This window comes from Etheostoma cragini, chromosome 10, assembly GCF_013103735.1.
Source record: "Etheostoma cragini isolate CJK2018 chromosome 10, CSU_Ecrag_1.0, whole genome shotgun sequence".
Classification (NCBI taxonomy): domain Eukaryota; kingdom Metazoa; phylum Chordata; class Actinopteri; order Perciformes; family Percidae; genus Etheostoma; species Etheostoma cragini.
In genome coordinates this window covers 25077031-25101528 of record NC_048416.1, presented here as the reverse complement: position 1 = coordinate 25101528, position 24498 = coordinate 25077031, and the positions used below count along the sequence as shown (strand labels likewise).

The following is a 24498-nucleotide window of genomic DNA, read 5'->3' as shown; positions in this document are numbered from 1 at the left end:
TACCTAGCTGTCCTATCAAATAAAGGCAGAAAGGTCCCAAAAATGATAAACCAAATGTTGCACCAAATGTAACTAAATATTACACATTTGATTAATCGCAGTCTTCACAATTAGCTAATTGCATTCTTTTAAATTGCGATATTGATTTTAAAACAATTAATTGTTCAAACCTAATTTTAATGATTGATTTATAATTGAACTTGCTTTTTGACAAAATGAAAAAGTGACTGGTTTCAACATTATCTCACCCCTACTGCAACTTCTAAAGAATTTCAACAGTATAGTCGTTTTTTTCTTCTCTTCAGAAGATACTGGTTTGTCCTGTAATTCTTTCTTAAAATCCCTGAACCCCTGGGGAGAGGTATAATTGGCAGGATTTCTGAGCATTTGCGGTACCGAAAGCCTGGCTCCATGCTTCCTTTTCCCAATGGGAGCTCAGTGCTAACTTGGACTGACAGATGCCCATGTTCCCAGAGGTGACAGAGGGGCTTAGCCTTGGGAAACTGTCGAGGAACAGGGATTCCTTAACTTCCACTTACATTAAAAATTTGAGTCAATATTGTGGGGGAAGGAGGTGCCTTTCCAAACTTTAAACTCATTAAAGCTTTGTCTGACATGCTCACTTATCCTGTTGTGTCCTCCTGTAACGGCTTCAGTCCCAAAAAAAGAAACTTTATTTGGCTTACTCATCTTTGTGCATAATGGTATTGGTTCAGTGTTCAAAATACAGTACGTGTATTTACAGTATGGCTGAAGTTTACACATTTAGACTTTGTGTACCTGCAAAATTCATAGGGACCACCTGATGTCACAGTACCTCCTTGCTGCCATTTTGTGTCTGGTTTGAGCATAGCAACTTATAGTAACCCATAGTTTTGTAAAGTCCATGATAGCAACCCGTAAAGCCTGATTTATGGTTCTGCATAGAATCCACGCAGAGCTTGCCGTGGCCTATGCAAGTTGCCTGAATACTCGTTATGTGTGGGGAGTGTGTGTTAGAGTGAGGGAGAAAGTGAGAGAGTGACGGAAATTTGCTTTGTCGCGAGTAACGTTAGTGACTCTAGAGTCGTAGTGAGAGAAACAAAGTGTCTCTCCTGTGCTTTCTGACCAAGATGGGAAATCTGTAGAAGGGAAAGGTAAAAAAAAGTTCTTTGTGGAGAAGGAGAACCAGGAAATGAGTCTGGGGGGAAATGCAACTCTACCAAGCCACGGCCCGAGCAACGTACATCTCCGCAACGTGTAGTTACTTTTTTTGAGAGGTGCAGGTCAGACTACGGAGTAGGTTTGTTTCTCCACGTACCTATGTTTGCATCAATGGCGTAATTTTACGCAGAAGTGTAATTCAAGCATGCGACTGATACGTGAGACACACAAGAAGATATGCAAAACACACTTGTACAATATGGCTGGTGGATGCGGGGATTTTGGTCCTATTGCACAGTTATAAATAAAGTTACTTAAATCACCTAATTAATGCAAACCATCATGTCTAAAATGTCTTCGAAATGTCTTTAAGTTTGGCAAATTAGTTGTTTAGGCGGTTTAAATGAATTTAAAACACATTTGTCTGTAGATTGTCAAGATTTCTATTTTTTGTTGATACTAAGTATTTCTGAACGTTGAACCATAAAGTCCCACTGCATTTGTAATTTGGGAATTCCAGTAGGTGGATGTGTTGAAGGTGTAATAGAAACCAGATGTAATGGAGACAGAGTTAAGTTGCTTCTCAAGTGCGTGTTTCAACATGATTACACCACTGGCCAAAGAGGGTCCAACACTTTAGATCAGAAGCCATTGTAAACACAGATTATTCTGCATTGTGCTCGAGTGTTGACGCAGTTTGTCCGTGCAGCTCCTAATTAGCTCAGCCTTGCTGAGAACAGAGCTTTGTAATGAGAAGAGAGGAAGGCATGTCTGAACGTGCACACAACGTAAAAAAGATCTTATCACATTAAAGTTTAGAAGGGGTTTTGTTTGTTTTGGCTAGTATACAGGCCTCCCTCTTTTATAACCACAGCAAGAAGATGAATCTACTTCTTATCATCCTTTTTGTATTTACTAAAATTCAAGATATGTTGCCTGGATACTGTTCTGAGCATGGTGCACTTCACAAGCACAGTGTGCCAAATCTGATATTGCTCAGTCGCCAAGAAAACAACACTTACGCTTAACTAATTTCAATGAGCTTGAAGCTAAAGTTTCCATGGGATTAATATTAGCTGGGGACATCCAGTGATTTAAAATAATTGCAGCAGTTCAGTAATGCTAATCCGGTACCTGCAGTAATTGGGTAAAGACAGAGGTGGCATGCTAATACTCATGATGATACTAGTCCAATTCAACTCCTAGTAAAACAATATACTATACTCTGTAATAAAGCAGGAAGGCAGATGGGAAACAGCTGAGTGGGTGTTCGGTTCAACTCCAAGGTTTGCTTCTAGGGTTACACAATATTAACAAATATAATATGTAAAGTTACAAAAGTTACAGGAAAATGCATTAAAATGGATTCATAACAAATAATAAAAGTTTTCTTACAACACAAGGTTTATTTCAACTGACTGTCATATCAGACTGGTACAACATGAATATATAACAACCATGTCTACAGAACAGGACATGTTTTACTGGTTGTACAGTATAAAATATATAAATAAAGAGAACGGGACACAGTTTTTCTTTTGTTTCTCTGATTTGTTCCATTGTGTTGTATCTCTTGCTTCACTTACACTGTCACTCTGTTGAAATATCCACACACAGTACGCTACATAGGGTTTGTCAAGTAGTGGAACTGTGCGCTGATGTGTACCAACAATTAAACATTAATTGCAGGGAAAATAATCCAAAAAATCATCGCAAAGAAAATTACGATACATCACATTTTCAGTTTTGTTTTTCACCCCTTAATGTATTGCAATGGTGAGACTGTATGAAAATCCACTAACAGGATAAACCCTGATGTTACTGGCATAAGACAAGAAGACTTTAAAAACACTTCAAAACATTGAATATTTTGTTTAGAAATGCAAAAGTTTTTTTCTGTGTATGTTGTTATGTTTATTAGGTAAACCCTAAATGTGCTCTTGTACTAAATAAAACTTCCTTATTAAAACTTGATTGATCTAACACTAGCGTTGAGATGTCCATCCCAGCAGGTCGAGGCCAGGGCGTCTGCCTGTCTGTCTGACTAGGGCTCCCGGTGTGGCTGCTGGCTGGATGTTGCCCTCAGCCTCATGGAAACGTTAGCAAGCAGGATATTGGAGACTAGTGGAGGCCCCTGCAAGAGCCCCGCTGCTTAGAAAGCTTAGCTCAGGGAGCTGGTGTCAACACGAAGGCTCTTTGTTTCTGATTTTGCATAGCTGTCGGGGGTTGTCACTACAATCCTGGTAGGTATGGGGTATATGGTATGGTAAGGTATTTTTGTGGGCTGCATGGGTTGGATATTGTGTAAAATTGGAAACCACCACAGTTTGGGTGTTTTTGATCTATGTAGACATACCCATGGGCCTTAGTTAGGGGAATAGCCATCCTATAACTTTAACATCACATGATCCATGCATGACATCCATCATGAGCTACTTATCCTTTTGTGTTTGGTTGACTGACACCTTGCTTGTTCACCCAGTTTCTGCAGTACTCTTTTGTGTCTTCATTCTCCTTTTTTGCTTTTTGTGTCTAATTTCCCTTAAATTAAATTGTGTATGTGATAAGCTGGGTTAGTAGAGTGGGGATTTGTAATTGCACACCCAAGGTAATAGATAAAATTAAAGACGTGGCATTTGTGCCACTGAGAGAAATTCAGTAGACCCTGGAGTGCACTGAGAAGCTGGGTTTGAAGGCTCATTTCCCCTCACACACATCTCTAACACATGCAATCAAGTGTGGGGTGGCACAATGAAAGCCCTTTGTGTCCCTGTCCCACACAACTGGTCTCCCAGGTCTTCTAAAGGGACATTGTTGCTCAGATTGGACAGTTTTCCTTAGAAGCTGTTTGCCAGGTGGCAGATCTACACTGCATAGAGAGCAGAGTTATCAAAACTTATAAGTTTCAACCCATAATGCAAATGTACAGCACACATAATGGTCACACCAACCCCTAAATCTAACACTTACAGACTTTTTTATACAGATGAAAATACACACAGCTCTTAAAAAATCCAAACTCAGTCTTCAGATCTGAATATCTCTATAATGTACTGTATGTTGCCAGAAATTAAACATTAACTGTTAACCCTCTCTACACCAAAAAACATTTTGTTCATCGGATTCTCAAAATTCCCACAGTCAGTAAATGTGTTTCAGTTAGTTAAAAAGCTCCAAAGTTAAGCAAAAAAAAAAAACACTAACTCGATACAAATATCGCGTTGTACATGTCCATTTTAATTGTTTTTTCCAAAAATCAACCGTTGGCCTAATCAAGAAGCTGTAAAGTTCATTACATTCTACACTATTTCAGAACTACCTGAAAGCCTTTTTCTAGTTTTCCGTTTCACCCTCCACATCGCTGTCTTCGGACAACAGTTGGCTAGCTATCCTGTTTATGTTAGCCTTAGTTATTTATTTCTTACCTTGGTTTTTGCGTTTCAAAGCCATCTCCAACGGTGACATTTTTGGTGGAGCTGTTGGATTAATAGTCAATTTGGAAGAAAGGAAATGTTTTGACAACAAACTACATCAACACAACTGTATGTAGAGTAAAACTGGATTGGCCCAATAACCTCTGAATTGTTCTTCTTGTTGTTAAAGGTGCAATATGTAATACTGACAGCTAGTGTTTAAAATAGTTACTACTGCAGAGAGTTGTCTCCCCAGACTCGAAGTTCATGTTGCTAGACGCTTGTCTCACATAGCCAGACGTTACTTCACAGCACAGCAGAGTAGCTAATGTTTGTTTCTAGCTTTATTGACAGTCAGAAAAGCCCGGTCTCACGCGGAGCTATGTTCCCAACTAACAGACACACTTAGAATTACAGTAGGAACCGCTAAAACACAACAACAACAACCTCGCAGTCCTCTCCACACGCAGACAGACACACTTCCGCGGCTTAGAATTGCAGTAAGAACCGCTAAAAATTCCTCAACCTCGCCAAAGGCAAAAATATACAGCTTTACATGAAATGGCTATGCATCATTCTTGAGTAATTTGAAGGTCAACCTCCTTGTTTAGTTTGGTGCTTCCTCAAACAATGAGTTGATATGAACATTGGCACGAGGCCATTCAACTTTTCATCTGTCATGTGAAAGAAAGCAGGGAACAAGAAAAACATTTAGAAATCTAGGGTCAAAGGCTGTTCTGAAATCAATCGAGAACCACTAAAACATAACAGAACAAAATGTTTTGTCTTCCCTTGGTTCTACAAATGAACTTTTGACATAGATCATACATTATATATCATACGGCCATTGAAAGATTTTCATATGGTTCCTTCCCGAAAAAGAAAAACATCCCTTTGCTTTTTTTAATGATCTTGTCACTTGGCATTGCTTCTCTTGCATTTTTTTTTAATCTTCAGATTTATTAAATCAATAAATTTGTTAGATTTTCCTATGGTTTTGTAGTTGACAGTGCTGTAGTCAAGTCTCAAGGCCCCAGTGTTTGAGTTTGAGTCTGAGTCCGAATCTGATATACTAATCAAAGAGGGTCTACTTTAAACAAATATGACACCACTGTCACGAGTGCAAAGGGAGCCAACGGGGGTGGGGGGGGTGTTATGTCTGCAGGATTATATTAAATGCAACCTCAACAATTGTGCGACTATTGCTATGGTGTTGCGCCACAATAAAATCAACATAGAGCAAACACTGTTCCTATATTCTATATACATGTGTACTCTAAAGGAACAAAATATATACATTTTTCTTAATAATCAAAGAAATTTAATTTACAATTTAACTTTTTTATTTTTCTTGCCAATATAAATGGTATACAGATCAAAAGGCATTAAGGAGCTATACCTGCTTATGGCCATGGATGTGCTTGTTAATTTGAATTGCCAGACTTGCAGATAGAGTGAAAAATGAGCCCACAGTAAGTAACATTGTGACAGGAGCAACAAATGCTCAGAAATGGCATGTCGCAAGGATGGTTGGGACACAAAGGTAATAACTGGTATGTCTAGATATATATCTGTTGGCTTAGAAATATAGTCAAATGACTGCAATTATTCCAGCCACACTCCAACTTAACACACACTTGCATGCAGATTTATAAAATGGTGAATAACTTGGCAGACAAGTCACAACTGTCAGCATCTCCTTGCAGCCAAAAAAGGATGTAGTAATCAACTTCAACCTGCCTCTCACCCTGCAGTTTATTTCACATGTGACCTTAGTCACGGTTTCCTCCATCCCTTTTAGCACGGGTTCTCTTCCTTCTTTTTTTTATCACTGTCAACTGTCAAGCCATCCTCAAGCCAAATACTCCTTCCTTTCCCCTCACATGGGCTCAAGGCCCCACCAAGCCTAAAAGAGAATGGGGGAAGAAAGACGTGGGAAGGCATGGGGGTGGAAGTGAGTAGCGCCAATGGGGGCCAGGAGTAGGGTTAATCCACAACCCAAACATTGTTCCATCATCTAATCAGGGTGGAAATGGGACGGACTGGCTGGAATACTAACATTTAGCTTAGGGCTGGGTCATTTTAGTCGCAGGAAATGTGGCTTGTTTAATCAGGGGGGCTTATCAAGAGTCTGGGGCGGGGGGGGAGACATAAAGAAGAGAACTGAGCTTCGGAATTCAGACTGTTTAAGCTCCTAGGAAAACAAGTTTGGAACCAGTCAGTCTCCTCTGCCTTAATGCCAGGTGTATGGTTTGAATGTAAAGGGCACTGTATAAGTTAAATGGTCATAGTCTTAGGCTAGTGTTTGTTAAAGATAGAAACTGCTTTTTATTTTGAACTTTCTGGGATTTTCTACACTACTTTGGTGCTTCTGGCAGTACAGCCTGGTCTTATTCACAGCTGAATCTACAGCCCTGGGCAAGCATGAGTAGAAATGGCACTGTCTGGCATGTGAATGGCTGCGGTGTGGGAGTGTGTGGCACTGTGAGTAATATTCACTGCCACAATGTGAAAGCAAACTTATTTTGCTGTGGGTTAAGTTTTAATCTTTTGTAATAATTCGAGTAACATTTTATGTATATAAACTATTCTTAGTTTGTATTCCTCCTGTGTGGTTTGACTTTATAAAAGAAATACCATGCATTTGCAACCTCCCAATGATTAAGAACCACTTTGGCAGTATAATGGTCTTATTGGCAACACAATACATCTGACTGTGAACACGTAAGCTGGACCGAAAGAGCCAGCTCAAAGCTGTTTTTCACTGCAAAAGGGGGACAGTGTTTTTCTTGGGAGAGATGAATGTTTCTAGTATGTATCAAGAGCCATACGCTTAAACACTGGTTATTGAAAATAGTGGTCCCCTTATACTGTATCTGGAGTCTCTTTCCCAAAAATCAGCCAAGGTCTGAATTACAGCCACTAGAGCCAGTACCTCACTGGGCTTTCCTTAGGATGTGCCATTTCTGAGTCTGTAGCTATTGAGGAGGAGAGGGGGACCAGGGTGGAGGCCTGTGGGTGTGGCCTTGACCAACTGCCACTTTTCTCGTTTGAAAGCCATGATGTCTCTCTCTCTCTCTCATGGGGGGGCCAAATTCTCTGGGTGGGCAAAGCAGAGAAAGGGGAGGTCACTTTGCTCCATATGACCTCATAAGGGGCAAGATTCCAGCTCGGCCCATCTAAGCTTTCATTTTCTCAAAGGCAGAGCAGGATACTTAGAGCTCGGTTTAGACCTATCGCCTTTTCTATTCATTGGGGGACCATAGGCGAGCTGGGGGAACATATATTTATGTTAAAAAAAACTCAAAATGACATTTTCAATGCCATGGGACCTTTTTTACCAAATAGGTTTTTAGTTAACCAAGCAAATATGTTTAAACCTAGCATTTGCTGTATGTTACGAGAGTAGGGCTTCCCTTTTTCAAGGTTATTTGATCTCTTAATACCTGAAATGAAAAGTATACAGTTTGGAGATGCATGTCAGCTCTGTACCTTGTCAGCAATGTAATGATCACTTCCCTGTTATCTAGGAGTCTATACTTGATTCTTTACCTCTTTGCTTCCGTCATTTCTTCCTGTTGTCCTACGTGATACATTTTCATACATCTATAAAGCTGTCACATTTCCACCGGCAGAGATATGTCCTCCTTTAAACCCCGGCTCTTGCTTTAGCGTTGGAAAAATATACAGCTTGACATGAAATGGCCATACATCATTCTCGAGTCATTTGAAGTTCAACCTCCTTGTTTAGTTTGGTGCTTCCTCAAGCAATGAGTTTATATGAACATTGGCACGAGGCCATTCAACATTTCATCTTTTATGTGAAAGAAAGCAGAAAACCACTAAAACATAACAGAACAAACGTTTTGTCCTCGCTTGGTTCTACAAATGAACATTTGACATACATCATACATGACATAATGACACTGAACGTTTGTATTACTTTTGCACCAGAAGAACAGAATTTTGCCTGTTTAGCACTGGCAAATGTCTGTAGAGGCAGCCAATATTTGTAATAGTCATCTAAATTTTACTTTTAAGGTAGTAATAATTTGTTAAAATTCACTCATTGTTCCTTTTTAAGAATGTAGTTGGCTGGTTATATAGCACAAGTCGGATGCCAAATTGGGACAGCAGGTCAAAAAGGTTTCTAGCGCAGAAATGCATGATTCATTTTTACTGTGCTGCTCACATAGTTTTCCAGTTGATATCATGGGTTTAACGTTCAATGACATCCACTGACACTGTATATTTAAAGTTTGATTGATGCTGGAAAGGGTAAGAATGCACCTTCACAAGGACTTTTTAGAGGTGATTCACAACATACTTGGATGGCATGTGACAATTGCAAATTAGCAAGAGCTTGCTCGTTTGGGTGCACTCCCTTCTTAAAAGAGAGAAACAAAGGAACAAAGAATCAAAGAAGGCAGAGTTGTGTTTTGAAACACCAAACGCGTGTCTGATTGAAGCATTGTTAGTAGTGATCCTTTACATTGCTGTCCTCTCTCTTGAGAAAGTGTTTGACTCATTGTTTTTTTGAAGTGTGATTCAAATAGTGAGCCAAGTGTGTGGAACACTTTCGTGCACTCCAATGTTATTACTTTTGTGTGTGTGTGTGTTTTAACAAAAAACTGGCCAGAATAATAAAAATCTTAATGAAAACAATAGTGTTCCACAGCTCCATGCCTCTTCGGGCTTGGACCTCTAATAATTAACTGTGCCATAGGGAAAAGCCTATCATGACCACACATTGTCTGTAACCATATATCCACCTAAGTACTAGTGTTTGCAGGGGTTTGTGTTATAAAATATTTTGTCTACAACCATTATTTTGTCTATCATCTGACCATATTTTCATGTTTTAGTTTAAACATATATGAACAGTCAATTCTTTATAGTTGTTTGCTGTTTGTACTAAAATAGTGACATGTTTTCACCCATTTAACAAAGGTCTGATGATGATGATGAATGATGACACTTAGATAATTCAGCAACATATGGACCAAACTTCTAGGTGGTCCCCAGATTTACAGTGTGAACACAAACAGCAGACGGACACTCATTCCAAGCTCATCAGTTAACAGACAGTGGGCCCGTCTCCAGAGACAAAGGTGTGACATCGAAAACAGCTCTCTTCTGGGGAATGTGTTCCTGCAAGCCGGTGCAGCTGACAGATCAGCAGTCCCTGGGGTGTTGTTATTTTACAGGTTCTATTTTAGAATCTATCTAACCAAGATTTTGTAACATTGCCTTATGTCAAATGACGCTTGTGGCATTTAGAAGTTAGTCTATTTTCTGATGTCTCTTATGTAGCCTGTAGGATATTCTAGTTGTTAGTGCAACTGTCCTGTAACCTGAGGGTCATGGGTGTAATCCACACACCTGCCAATCACCAACTTGGTGTCAGTAAAGTGCCATATAGTAAAAAACTGAACTAACTGCCTTTTTTATAACAATTAGTTACAGTATAAACCGCTCCCTGTGAGTTTGAGCTGACAACTAGTCTACAGTAAACACGATGTAGGTTCTGATTAGATGAAACCAGTGCATCTTGCTGAGTAGGAGCAATAAATGAGTAATCGGGGGTTGTGTAAGGTTTCCCATGCCAGATGACTCTCACAGGATCCTCCATGTGCCTGAGAAAATTTCAGCTTTTCTGACTAAAATGAGAAAGCAACAGTAGAAAGTGTGTGTGTTTGAATTTCAAATACATGAGAAGTAGTGCGAGTTTCATAGGAAGCAGAGTTGTTGCCTCCTCACATTCTTCAAAACGTGTTAAAACAGAGACTACAGTATACTGTAACCTGGTTCACAGTGTAAAATTTGACAAATACTTTTGTTTTCTGGTTATGTTAACTTAAAATGTTGTTTTTACAAACAATGTTAGATTTTTTAGTTCCATGAATTTTTGTTTAACTTATCTGGCTTAGAGTGATTGTTCTCTTGAACAGCACACTTATTTATGTCTTCCTTTCCTTTTATTGTGCTCTCCATGACTACAAATCAACATAATTCATTGCTGCTGCCTGGAGCGTGTGGTTGGCACATGTACTTGTTAAACTTGTGGCAATCCAGCACAAAGTTTTCCATAACATTCTGTCCCACGCATACTTTTTCTCATCTTGTCTTTGTATTGGAAGATCATGTGATAGTTTTGTAGCTTTTTGAATTAATGCTTGATCTTTTTTATTCTGCCAGAGGTTATTATTATTGTTCTTTGGTCTCAAGATGATAGGCATTTCCTTTAAAAAAAAATTACATTCATTAAACAGTTACTCTATCAAACATAGTCATCAATCACAACAGATTAAGCCTAAATAGTCTGCTTTCATCAAATCAATAAATATTCTCCTCAGAAGCTGGAAGGTCTGACTCTGGGATTGGATTGTTGTGGTCCAGTTCTGATTCCACTGTATAGTACCAAACCAATTATACTCTATTAACTGGCCTTATCTGTGATGATTCCTTTGTCATAATGATCCCTTGTTCATTGTCCTTGGCCTGGGCAGCGGCTCCAGCTCGACTCGGTTGATTTAAAGCTTTAGCTGCTTTCTCAGAGCAGTCTGTCTCAACTCCCGCCAAAAAGGAAAAGTGGGGTGTTTGTAGTCAGCCTCCTGGAAACACATGCTGACATCAAATGTCTGTGCTGATGTTTGTAGGCCCTTGGTTGAGTGAATGTTTTTCGTATGTGTGGCCCAATGAGGGACCATGCAACTGTGTTTTGTGTCAGTTTATAAAATATCACTGGTCAGAGTAATCTTACTTTTGCCTCTAGATTGTGTGAATGTGCTTGTATTAGTACACTATATACTTGACTGTATCTACTGGCATTGGTGCCTCCAAATCAGTCTGATTTGGTGAATGGTTGGATGCAACTTATTGTGGAGATTTAGATTTTTTTTCTATCATATTAACTCATCTTTAATGTTACATGCTGTAGGACGGGGGGTGTTTTCAGGACTTGAGGATTGAAAGCAATACATGCAGAGTAGATCACAAAAGCAGCAATTGGCTTGCCAAGCTTGTCAAAGGCCAGTGTATGTGTATTTCAGCTGCCCAGTTTTAGATGTCTGTTATATGTAACAAACATACTGGCAACCCAAAGACAAAGGTTTTGTTTCCAGATTTGTGGGGCCACAAATAATGCGGGGTCTCTGGGGGTCCTCACTCATGACATTTTGAGCATTAAACACTTAATATCCTGCATTCTGGTACAATTTTCTGCACATATTTCTACCTTTGTCCGCATCAATTCATGCCAGAAATATCCTTATTTATGTAAAGGAAAACATTGGTGATAATTCAAAGTATAAAACCATAATGGCATGTAATGCAGTTAGGCTATCAGACATTCTGTATTTCCCTTCAAATATTTATTTTCCTGTAGATTAACTTTAATGTTAATCTGTGAGTCAACACACACAGGCATGATTAACTCTTCCCTCCTGCTCTTTTGAATCTTTTGTTGATGAAGTAAATGTGCAAGTACTTATTTATGCAAATTACATGAATTCCTTTTAATTAATTTATGAACCCCTGGACTGTAGCCTTAAATTTCAGATGTGTTTCAGCATTGTTTCTGCTCATGTTCAAAACATTCTGCACATTCAAAATGTAACTCATCCCATCTGTGTTATCTGGCTTTGGAGTTGTGATATTTGAGAAAAATAAAGTTATAATGTAACAAAGAATAAAATCACAATTTCTTCAGGAAAAATCCACCTGCCCTATAGTCTGCATAACTTTATTCTCTGCTGATCGGTAGATGTTATTCAGACTATCTGACAAAGTTTAGTTTAAATATGAGACAAAGTTTTAGGAAGCGGTTGAACGCTCCTTCCCATCGGAGGTGAGAAACATAAACTGTGGCAGATGCACATGGAGCACAAGTGCAACACGTCTGCCGCAGCATGTCCAAGCAGAGCGCGTCCATTATGATGACCTGAAGATGCACAGACCACATAGGCTCTACTGTATCTTTACAGAGAGAGCGGACACAAAGAGACGCATGGGTCTGCTTCAGAGCTCTGGGTTTGAGCCTGAACCCCAGACTGTAAACGTAACGTCACAGGAACTTTAAACAAACTGCAACAATATTAGTGCACACCTAAACTTTGTGTTGCCTACATTTAAAATGATGTACAGTGAAAGCATTGCGATGCAGTAGCGTATAATTCATCCTGATACTGCTTGATATTCTTTTGATCCTTAGTAGGTAAATACTCCTATTGTGGATTGTTTTAAGCGTGATGGAAAATATATCTGTTGTAAAACTAATGATAATTATAAAACCTTGTCACTGGAATTTTTGCTCTAAAAACAAGAAAATCAAACAGTTGCCAAACAAGGTTCTGTAAATCAACTTAACATGTTTTTTTTGTGGCAATGGATGTGACAGAAAGGTTAGAAATGTACCTACTCTTCAACCTGCTGCCTCAATACTAATTTTATTTATTGTATTTTATGTAGGAAAGTTCAAATGAACTTTATCTGTGCTCAAACATTAGCTGTCATTATTGTGTTCATCCTTTATTGTAAATATGTACCACTATGAATAACAAACCGATTAGTTTAAGTACTATCTCAGACCAATCCCCTCCCCCCAGTCCATCCACCAACAGGCCAAGAACACACTGAGCACAGAGCAAACAGTCCATAGTCACAATAGGGGATCCCTGCAGTGGTGGCAGCTTATAAAAAGGTCCAGATGATTGACTGTAGGCAGATTACACCCAATGACCTTTGGCTGAACTTGTTGGAGCTCTAGGAGTTGAGGCGACACCCCCTCCCTGTCATATGAAGAGTCAGGTGTTACCAATTTTAAGAATATTATTATTATTATTTTTTTTTAATTTTCCATCATGAACTGTTTCTCCTGAAGCCAAGGATGAGATTTAAATTGTTTTAGTGATGTTTTGTCTTGTCGTAAAACAGTTTTCAGTTCTGCAATACTGAATAAATTGAGAGTTTTTATTCAGTTTTGTTCTCTCGCTTGAATAAGACACTAGACTACACAAGTCATGCACCGGCAGTACTTTTTTTCATTAGCCAATGACCGCGTTGCGACCTGTTGTTTTGCTACTGTCGGAACCAGAAGCAATTTAAAGATTAAGCTTTCTTGCCAAGTTAAATTAACAAGATTGTTGGCTAAAGGCCAGGAGATGTGTTTACATGTGTTCTTGAACTAGTGTTGGTATCAGTCAGGATTATGCAACACACTTAAGATAACATCCTGTAAAGTAGAATGCTTTTGACTACAAAGCAGATATGTGACTAGAACGTAAGCGTCTGGGCTGGGAGCACTTTTCACAGTTTATGGTCACCAGCCCATGGCTAGCAGCTGTCAACTCTTTAACAGGCTGATCGCACTTGGCCTCAGGGCCTCAAAGTAACTAGTGTTTTACTTCCCCAAGTCCCGGAAACCAACCTGTCTCAGACTTTGAATTATTGGTTGTTATTTCGGAAAGGTAGCTCTCCAATGCAGGGCCTCTGAGATTACTTCTGCAATGCAATAGATCAGTTTCATTGCATGGCCCCTAGGGTAGAGGGATTGCCGTAAGATAGTTCAGACAAGGATATGTAAAAGTAGTAATACACAGTGGAGGACTTGTTTGTTGGAAAGCTCTTGATATAGCTGTTGTGAATATGCAGTTGCAATTTTTCATCCGTATCCAGATTTAAGAACGATATTATTTCAGTAAATTCTCTCTGAGTTGTGATCCACCGCCAGACATGATTTGACTGACTTATTTCATATTGATGTTATATCTCCTAGAACATGAAAGCGATGTTTCCTGGGAGTTTTCATGCCAAAACTCCATTGGGTTTTACAGAAATAGATTAAAGAACTACTGTTCCCTCAGGGAAACAGGATTTGGCAAACCCAAAGTTTGATAAAGTTTATTCATGCGTTTCTAAATCAACACCCTGTGGAAATCCTTTCTTTTTGGATACCAAAGTGATAATGATGACCACTTTGGACATGATTTCAAGAGAATTCTTTCGGCCTGGACATGAAAGGTTTCCAAAGGGAAGAAAGTGAAAAGCCGGGAACAAAGCCAACCGGCATTGTTTGATTGTTTGTGAAACAATGCGGGGCAACGTTCCACTGAAAATAACACAGGCGACACATTCCTCTTTTTTTAAATGAGTCCCTTCATATGACCCTGTGGTGGTTTCAAAACAGTTCAGATCCAGAAGTTTCTAACATTTTCAGCATTCAACCTTTGTTTGATTTAATTTAAAGCCTAAAAGAACGTTTATCTTCAACTTGCCCTGTGTTCTCCTTTAAGAAAAAAATCATTTTCATGATGGCTATTGCAGTTTTGCATTCATTTGACAGAAAAAAGTACTGGTGTCTGTCAATGTACTGTAGGTGGGTAAGACCTTACTTCAGTGCAGCCAATCAAATCTTTAATAAAGCAGACACGTTACCGTTCTGTCATTGCCTGAGCAGACAGACTCACTAAGACAAACAGCAGCCTGCTCACACACAAGAGGCACAGACTTAACCCACAAAAACCCACAATAGCTTTCCTGCTAAAGTGTCCTTCTAATCTAATTTACAAAGATGAACATGCGTGCTGTCATGCATCTGAGCTTGTTGACCAAGCCACCAAATAAACATTCGGCAGGGAAAATTGCACTTCTCACATCATATTGCAGGCTAGATAGGTGCTGGTGTGGTCCTTACTCTTTAGTACTGCTAATAACACACTGTCTGCCCATGATATACATAGAGTATATATAGGCTATAGCGCTAACTAACAGCATCATGTTCATCTGTTCCTATACTAATGTTACTATTGGAACATTTGTTTTTATGATAAGAAAATAGAAAGGCATAGTCCGGGTGGTATTCTGTAGATGTTTAATGGCCACTTCGTTGTATGTTGTAGTCTATAAAACAAGCCATTAAAACTAAACTCCCTTGCATGTGAAAAGAATATGCCACCTTAGATTTTATATCAATGTTACTGTAGCTGGAGCTTCCTGCTGTAACTCAGGAGGTGTTTTATTACTCAGGAAGGTAATGTTCTCTACCAAGATGTAAAGCCCCTGTGTTATATGTTGCCCAAATGTGTTGTTTCAAACTAAGTGTTCCCTCTAGTCCAAGTTTCATGTGCACTCCAGCTCTATGTTTAACTGTATGGGAGCAACAGATGTACATGAATCAAGGTCCTTAGCAGCTCTGCAGCCAGTGCCAAACTGAGCAGCAAGAAAATGATGAAAAAAAAGAATCTCTGCCATTTTCTTGTCATAGCCAGAAAAGTAACATATGTAGATTGTGGTAATGTGCACCACAAAGGACAAAATATGAATTGACCTAACCTTTAAGTAGGGCTGCACGATAGGAGGAAATAATCAAATGATCTTATTGCAATTATTTTGACTGATATTTCAATTGCAATGATCCACAAAATTTGAGGGAATGGTCATTTTTGTGTAATTCTCATTTTCATTGAAAAATATTAAAATCTCAAAAATTCAATTGATTTATAGTTTAATTTTTGCGAGGATCTGTACAAAACAAAGATTTTTTTTCAGTCTGTAGGGTACAATTTGTAGGCGGTGAAGTCTCTGCAGCACTACGATACTTGTTTTGCCATATTTTACCTTCAACAAAAATGGTGCCCTACCTTTGATATTGCGCCCCCCCTGCGATTTTGATGTTGCAATACTCCATATTGCAATTTCGATAAACTTGCCATATTAATTGATATTAATTGTGCAGCGTTACCTTTAAGACATTTGTTTCAATCTGTAGGTTTGGTCTCCAGAGGCCCATTACATTATTTTGGGGATTTATTGAACAGAAAAAAATACAAATATTCAAATTAATGGTAGATTTGCTTCTTTTTTTCACAGCCTTTTCGACCATCGTTATTCCTATATCTGTGTTGAAAATGTCTAAAAGCTAGAGCAAATAATAAATAACATTCAAAAGCTAAAAGATAACTTAAAGCTTAAAAAAAGATCTGACTACAATCATTATATTTGAGAAACGTCTTTAAGTTACATTCATTTGGATTAGGTGCTGCCCAAAACAGCCCGGGTGCTGCACCTAAACCTTATAAGGGTCGGGAAAAACCTGTATCTACAGATTATGTGTCTCATCTTTTTTAATGAAGTCTGAGCTGTTTCTGTCTTTCCAATTAGGAACTCTTAAAATACCACACGTAGCCTAATTTATCTGCATAAGTACAGAGTAGATTTTTTACACTCAGCTAGTGTAATTTTTTCCTGCACTCTGTCACCATACTGTAGACCAATCTTTGTAAATTTGGTGACTCTGTAATCTCTCCATGTTACGGTGTTGTGACACCGTAATCTTCACATGCACACATACCCATTGACCAGGTAAGTGAAGAGCTGACCTAATTATTGACGGGGCTAGTGAAGAGCTGACCTAGTCATTAGAGAGACTCAATGCTAACACATTCAACCCCTGCAGCAAACAGCATGTTTCTTTTTTTAGAAAGTAACCAAAACTCACTACTACCTACTAAAGAATAACGCAACTTGAAAAGCAGTAAACTGTTAGTCATCTTTACAAACTACCAACATTCCATGTGAACAAATTATTGAGAAGCTCCATAATCAAGGTCATCACAGCTACAGATATAAAATGATGTAGGCCACTGAATCCTTATTGAGATCATACCATAACATCTTACTCTCTAATGAACAAACCCAAAGAAAGCTATGTGTAATGTACTAACTCTAGGATTGCTTTACTTTTACAGTGAAGACCTGGGAATGTTACTCAGTCCCACACAACACTACAGAATGTTATAGTGTGACTTAATATCTTAAAATGTAATTTTGGTATGTAGAAAAGACCAAAGCCATTGCCTAGAAGTGGTATCTACAGTCTGCTGTCATCTAGTTGTACAAGTTGAGCGTTTTGATTCACAAATATTTATCAGTGGCAGATCTGGAGAAAGAGTTAATCTCATTGATTATGTTAAACCTCAGGGGGCAGAGCCATAGAGGTTTTTCTGGCCAAGTCTCTATAGCCTGAAGCCCAGTGGAAAAAAACAGAGTAACGAGATGAGGAATATAATTTGCATGAATCCTACTGTTTGTGCTGAAAATGCAGTCAATCAACATTAGGCTGTCTGTGTTCACTAGTCTGTTTAACTTCCTAAGGCTGCACCAGCGCTACTAGTTTATAGATGTTTAAAAGAGTAGTTTGATATTTTGGAAATTTGCTAATTTGGTTCCCTCCAAGTCACCTCCAGGGCTCTGTAGCTCCATTACGGTAATCATAGAATATGGGTTTTATGTTTGTACTGTGCTGCTGACTTAAAGGCCTCATACCTGTTCACAAGCGCTAGCGCAGTGGGTAATTGAGGCAGTGAGTAGCTAAATGTCAGCAAATGCGGAAATCTTTTCTCCGTTTGTCTGTGAATCTTTATCAGCCTCTCTTTCTAAGTCTCATCCACCGAACCCAACCTCTCAATGTTCCCCCCCAGCAGCAGAAATGAGGCCTACTGTCAGCCTACTCACTGACACACAGCAGTCCATTTCTTTTGTAACAGGTCCAGGCTCCCAGACGAGCCAAGAAGCTGACCGAAACAAAACACACAGCCGTCCTAGACACACTTTTTTTTTCCACAGCTGTGTATATAAATGTAAAATAAACTCTCAGGAAATCTAACCTTGTAATTGCTTTGGCTTCCAAATCAGTGGTCAAAAGGGGTCCCCCTTTCTTATGGCCAAATCCCTGCCAGTGTCTGTGAGAATAAATGGATTTTAAGTACGGTAGACTTGCTACTAAAAGTCCTGAAACAGCAGATATTGTGGAGTGGACAATTATTGCACTGCAACAGTTTATTTTTGCACTTATATGTTTTTGTGTTTTCATGTGGGACTTTAAATGCATTAATGAAATGTCCTATTCACTTACATAAATAAAGGTGAGAGACCATATCTTTCCTGCAACTGAATTGTATACATATTTGGAGCAAGAACAGGGTTTTTATGCACTTTCATGTCTTGCAACAAATAATAACCATTTATGCGTTCAAAATACAACAAAGTCACACGCGCCCGATGATGTACTTTAGTCATGTAAATACATGAAAACAGGCAGCTTCTCCTCCTCAGAGGGTCTGAGGAACTGTTACTATATAAATCCCCTGTCACAACACATTAGCCGGCCAGAGCCATTCGGTCAGGATAATTGTGGCTTATGTCAAGCTTGTTAGTGTTTAGAGCTGTTAACTAGAGAGAGGGACTTGATACACAGCCGGCAGCTCTTTGTGCACCTCTCCATACCATTCTCAGGATTTATCGTGAAAGAAAGATGTAAAAGGAGTTTTATAAAGGTTGTTGGACGTGTTTCTTGGTGTTCAAGTGGAGCTTGTGTGTAGACTTCAGATTCCGAGAGGACTTGATTTTTTTATGTTCTTAAGCCGTGTTGTTCTTTTTTTCTAACTCACTCCTTTTCTTTCTCTCTCTGTAGGCTGCTACAGGAAGATGCTTTGGTGACAAAGACTTCAGAGGAGGTTTGGAGAATGGGATTTTGCTATGCGAGTAAGTTATGAATACATTTTATATTTTTATCTGACTGTCCTTAATAATAAATTGTCTACTTGCTGTCTCTGACTAAGCTTTTACATGTGTTGTTTTGATTCTCTTCCTGTAGAAAAGTATGCATTAATACTGTAACTGTACTGTCTGAGTGACTGCGAAATATAGGTTCTTTTAGTTTGACTCATATTTTTGAGCTACTGAGATGTTATTGTGTGTCATGGTGATTTAAAATGGGTGCAACAGTAAAAAAGAACTTGAGAGTAGGAGTGCAAATATCAGAATCATAATGTTCACAAATAGGTCAAGTGAGTGCTCACAGAGTTTGCTCTTGCATTCTTCTATTATTACATTTATAGTTTGTTAATTTATAGTTTGGTGTGCTGCCTTCCTCCACATCTGTTTTTGTAATTATAATGCCCTGACAGTTTATAAAACGTTAAAATGAAAAACCAAACACTATTATGTCACCCTAGAATAACCACATACAATTCAGTATTAATATGAAGAACATCAGGTTTGTCTTTCATATTTGTTACAACACTGTGATCAGAGTGTCCAGTTATCAGAGAGACTAAAGTCCTGTTAAATTGTACTCCAGTGCAACAGTGTGACCTTTTATCTGCCCACTCGTAATGAGACTAGGGGTTAAAATGAGACTGAAAACACACAGACACTTTCACATTCCTTGCTGCTAAGTTCAGTTAAACAAGTCCGATATTTACACCATCTTTATTTTGAATACAGACATCGCATCCAATTTAACAGTGTCCCCACTGGTTTTGGCATTTCTGAGTATATCACTGAACATCTAGAATTTACTTTTGATATGAACAATCGTGGAAATTAATGTCAGTCCCATCATGTTCTGGTTCCAGCTTCTCAAATGTGAAAATGTTAAATGATTTCTAAATCATGAAATATGAGTCAGTTGTTGACTGTGTTTTAATCCTCAGCTTTACATCCCCTTGTCGTAAAACTGTGCAAGTGTGTAGTCAAGTAATGTGTGAAAAATGATATTCAAGCAGCAGAGGAGTGAGTAGACTAAACTTGAGGCTTGTTTTGAATCTCACTAATTCCACAAGCGAAACTCCCTCTATCCTTTTCCTCTTTTTCCTGATACACAAGGTGTTAGGAAATGTGTTTGTCCCTGTACAAACAATTAAGATGATGTATTTATGTCGCTTGGACTCAGTTTGTTTTGATTGTGTCGGTTTTAACATCCAGGAAAGCACTCTTGTAGTCCTTCCCACTTCATTTTAATGCTGTAACGAATTTGAACTGTGATAGTCCACAATGGGTCACATATTTCTACAGATAATGGTAAACAAAGAAATCTGTACTGACATCATATGGGGAAAATCCATTTTAAAAGAGATGATGAAACATTTCATTTTTATTTTGATATATTGTTTTATACACAATATAAAATCAGACTGCAGCATTATTATCATTTCAGGCAGTTTTTCAGGAGTTTAAATATTTTCTTCAGTGTTGCCATTGCCCACACCACTCACCTACACATTGTACGTAGCACCGACCCTTCTCTTCGGGTTGTTGGAAGTTATTCTGGGAAACATACAGAACAGCAGTCTCTAACTGAAGCTGAAGTAGATGAGGCAGGCTGAGGAAAAAGAGTTCAATACAAAGGTCAATTACAGTAGTTCATTGCAAAATACCTGCTGGAATGAGCTCAACATCACAGGGCTGCTGATATCTTATACTGTAGCAGTATACAAGTGCAGGGGTTTTTTTTATACAGGAGATAATCATTACAGTGCTTCCTCTGATGAAAAGACACACAAAAGATGAAACTGGAAACCAAGACCGAGAGGAATTGGGGGAACTGTGAAACTGTGGCTGGTTTGCAAATAACAGAGGTTGCAGGAATACACATTTCCTTTTAAAAGAAAAGAAAAGAAAAAAAAATCCTTCTTGTGTGTTTGTAATGAGAAATGACAGCAGAAGGACATACTTTTTCACATGTGTAGTTCACTGTGATATAAGGTGTGCTGGAACTATTTAACAGCTCCCAGTGGGTGGAAGAAGAAGCACCAATTCTCCGCTCTGATTTAGGATCTGTGTCATTCTAAACCTTCCAGACCCCACTGTGGGACCCTCAAAAATGTTTCTTTCTCACATTTAGATCCCCCTTATTTCTATGAAGACACACACACACACACACACACACACACACACACACACACACACACACAACATTTCACCCATGCTTTATCTCTTTTGCCTGCTGTTATTTCACTCTGCGTGAGCTGGTTTTAAACCATTTGAAATATTCATCACAACTGATTATAAAATTCTGAGGGCTTGACTCTTGACTCATGACTTTTTTAATGTATTTCCTTTATTAAAATTAAGCTTTTGATGGCCTTTTTCATGCATTTCTTTTGTTAGGTTGTTGAGCTCTATTAAACCCGGCCTGGTGAAGAAAATAAACAGACTTCCGACACCCGTAGCTGGCCTGGTGAGTCCTCTATCGTCACTCAACCTGACCGCTTTTCCACCCCGTCCTTTGATCATCTTTGATATGTTTTCTCAAGCTATTTCTTACTTTTCCACCCTTATAGCATTTATTATGTCTGTGTCTCTTCCTCCCCTTTCTACTTTTTTTTTTAAACCAGCATCTGTTTCCCTTTCCAGGCAATTCTAGTCAGTGCTGTCTAATGTTAAAAACCTTCTGTAACCCTTGAATAAAGTGCAACACTTCAAACATGACATTGCATAGGGGCTGCCTGTACTGTGTGGCAGCCTTGTGAGTTATGGTTTTTGCTTTAATTCCTGTGCAGGTGCCTCATATGAAGTACACCACCATATAACTTTATTGTTGGTGTATGTCTGTTCAGGTTAAATATGTTGTGTTTTGGAGTGGGAAATTATGTCAGTTTGCCAGAGCATTTAGTCCTAGTGCTAAATATCTGTCCAACCTGCACTGTGTTAACTGATTTCCAAGGATGTGACAAAGAAATTGGTAATACAGACATACGGTGATAACAACTACTGTATGTGACATGCATTTCCAGTACCAGGTGTTTTATCAGGGTTTGATAACAGATTCCCGTAGCTGAAGGATCTCAGTTTCAGTCCTCGCAGCCAAGGTGTCCATCAGCAGCCATGTCTGACACTGAGCCCTTAACGGCTCACTTATTGTAAAGTAAGACTATATTACAGTGACACAGATCATTTGTAGCCTCACTTTCTGTAAAAAGTAAAATAAAAAAAATTAAAAAACTCTTGCTCACAACATAAGTCATCTGCAGGAGCATATTCCAATATCATTGACATCCTTCTTTAAATTGTATTTCTCTGACTAAATAAAATTAGTTTAATTACTAAAACCATCAAAAAGTATCTTTTCATCTGAGCACTCAGACATTTCCTCCCTATTCTAAAACCTACACTGAATAATTCACTTGTTGACAGTGGTTTTATTTAAGAGTCTTAAGTTCGCCTCTTGCTTTAAATGGGACCCTGTGACGTTCAGTAGACTTGAACACTAATACATTCCAGAGTAGAGTACAGTGCAATACAGTGGAGCCCTTTCATGACAATTTAAGACCTTGACCTGGATGAAGTGACCTTTCAAGACCAGGACCGGCACATAAACAGAGGCACACTGAAAGTTGATCGTATTGGATCTCACACTAAATGTACCTCTATCTCTCTGTCCTTCCCAACTTAGCTCTTACTTGCATTCCTATTTGCCGTCTTGAAGACAGTTCATGTAAAAACCTTGATAATCTTAAGTGAACCATACACCACCAGGATTTTTGTATTTAGTGATACAAAAATTGGAACACTGTATCTGCGAGGGCTTGATAAATTTGTGTACCAACACTGATCACTAAATTGTTACTTGGCCACTTACTGACATTTCGCTCAGTTAAAAATTCAGTTTTCAGCTTATTTGTTTTTAAAGCAAATATCTGTTGCCCATCCTGCCTCTCATTTGAAAACGTGGCATTATCATTTATATCATCACATCAGTGTGATTAAAGAAATGAAACTGAGACTGGTTGTTCCATTTCCATTCCTAACAGTCATGACAAAGGAGGTTAAAACATGATGATGGTATAGAAGTGTAAAGCGAGCTGGTTATCATTTGGATCACAGCATGACAGAACAGACCAGTTTGATTTGGGCTGAAATGGCTTTTCTTATCTCATGGCGTGACTAATAGCTGCCAATGAGCCTTCTCTGGCTTTTTAAATGGCAGATAATAAAACAGCCACATTCTTTACAGGTCTTTTTCACCATACAATGACTGCTAGAATAGCAATAAATTGTCTTGATAGAGGTTTTTTTTAACCCAAGAGCTTCTATGCTCACTCCGTCCTGGCATCTTGGTTAAGTCTGTATTGCATTATTAGCTTTTGTGTTCTTTTCTTTATCTCATTTTTCTCTATTTGTAGCTAAATGGATCAGATTATCTGCACTGGTTAACAGTTGTGTCTTTTTGTGTTGTAAGGGCTTTTTAAGGGCTCAAAGGTGCTGAAAACAAATAAGACAATTTGATTTGCATTAGCAGTTTCAGTTCTAAATTTTACTCAATGACATTGAGCAGGTGGATACAGTAACGCCAACACTTGTACGCAATAAAATGCATTCTATTATACAATCACCGGAACATTTGGAAAGCATATTCATATTGTGAATGAGGCGCTAATTTTGTTGTTGCAGTGGATGATACTTAAAGACACTGTGATTGTGAAACTGTTTGCTAGTTTGTATCACAAGTTGTTTTTGGTATCTCAAATAACAGTTACAGAAAACAACTTCCCTTATAGGAGAGGCAATGCAGTTGCAGGCCAAAAAACAATACGTGACCATTACTAACTAGCCCCAAGAGACGGATGAATCATTCACTGAAGACAACAGGTTTAAACTAGAAGTTTGTGGACAGCATACAAAAGGTAAATGAAAAATTATGCCCACTGGTTTTATTCCAGTAGGAAGAATATGACCTTTGCTTTCAAATGCTTTGAAAGTTTCATAATTCTCTTTTATCGTCTTCCTGTGGCTTTGCAGGAATTTTCCTCCTCTTGACTGTGATTAAAGAGGTGAGAAACACATAAACAAGTGGTCTGCTGTTATCTGGACTATCGAAATAAGACATAGGCTACTCCCCCTTCCTCTTCCTGTTTGGGGGCTAATGGGAAAATGAGTCTCTGAGGAGGTTTGTCTGTTTTGTAATTCGAGCAGCCACCTCAGTGCTTTTGCAACTCGGCCTGTATGGCTCAGTGTTCATCTGAACAGGTTCTGTTCCCAACCGTCTCTGGCTTGACTGGTATATTCATGTTTTACGGTGTGTAAACAGACGTGCAGTAGAAATCGCCCTGCAAGTAGAATGGTAGTAATTCATGTTTAAAGTTGTGTTGTTGCATCAAGT

The 24498-nt window shown here is 38.7% G+C and overlaps 1 protein-coding gene across 13 annotated transcripts in view; it reads left to right on the top strand.

The window, feature by feature from the left end:
- The window catches only part of LOC117951324 (LIM and calponin homology domains-containing protein 1-like), a 90430-nt gene that overhangs the window by 22156 nt on the left and 43776 nt on the right, over positions 1–24498 (top strand). For 12 of the 13 annotated variants that reach the window (XM_034882978.1, XM_034882979.1, XM_034882980.1 and 9 more), the window contains 2 exons: positions 19027–19097; positions 21507–21576. In XM_034882978.1, coding sequence (XP_034738869.1) covers positions 19027–19097; positions 21507–21576 — 141 coding nt within the window. Of the gene's footprint in view, positions 1–18771; positions 18890–19026; positions 19098–21506; positions 21577–24498 lie in introns of those variants that run through there. The other variant, XM_034882986.1, reaches the window with a different exon arrangement.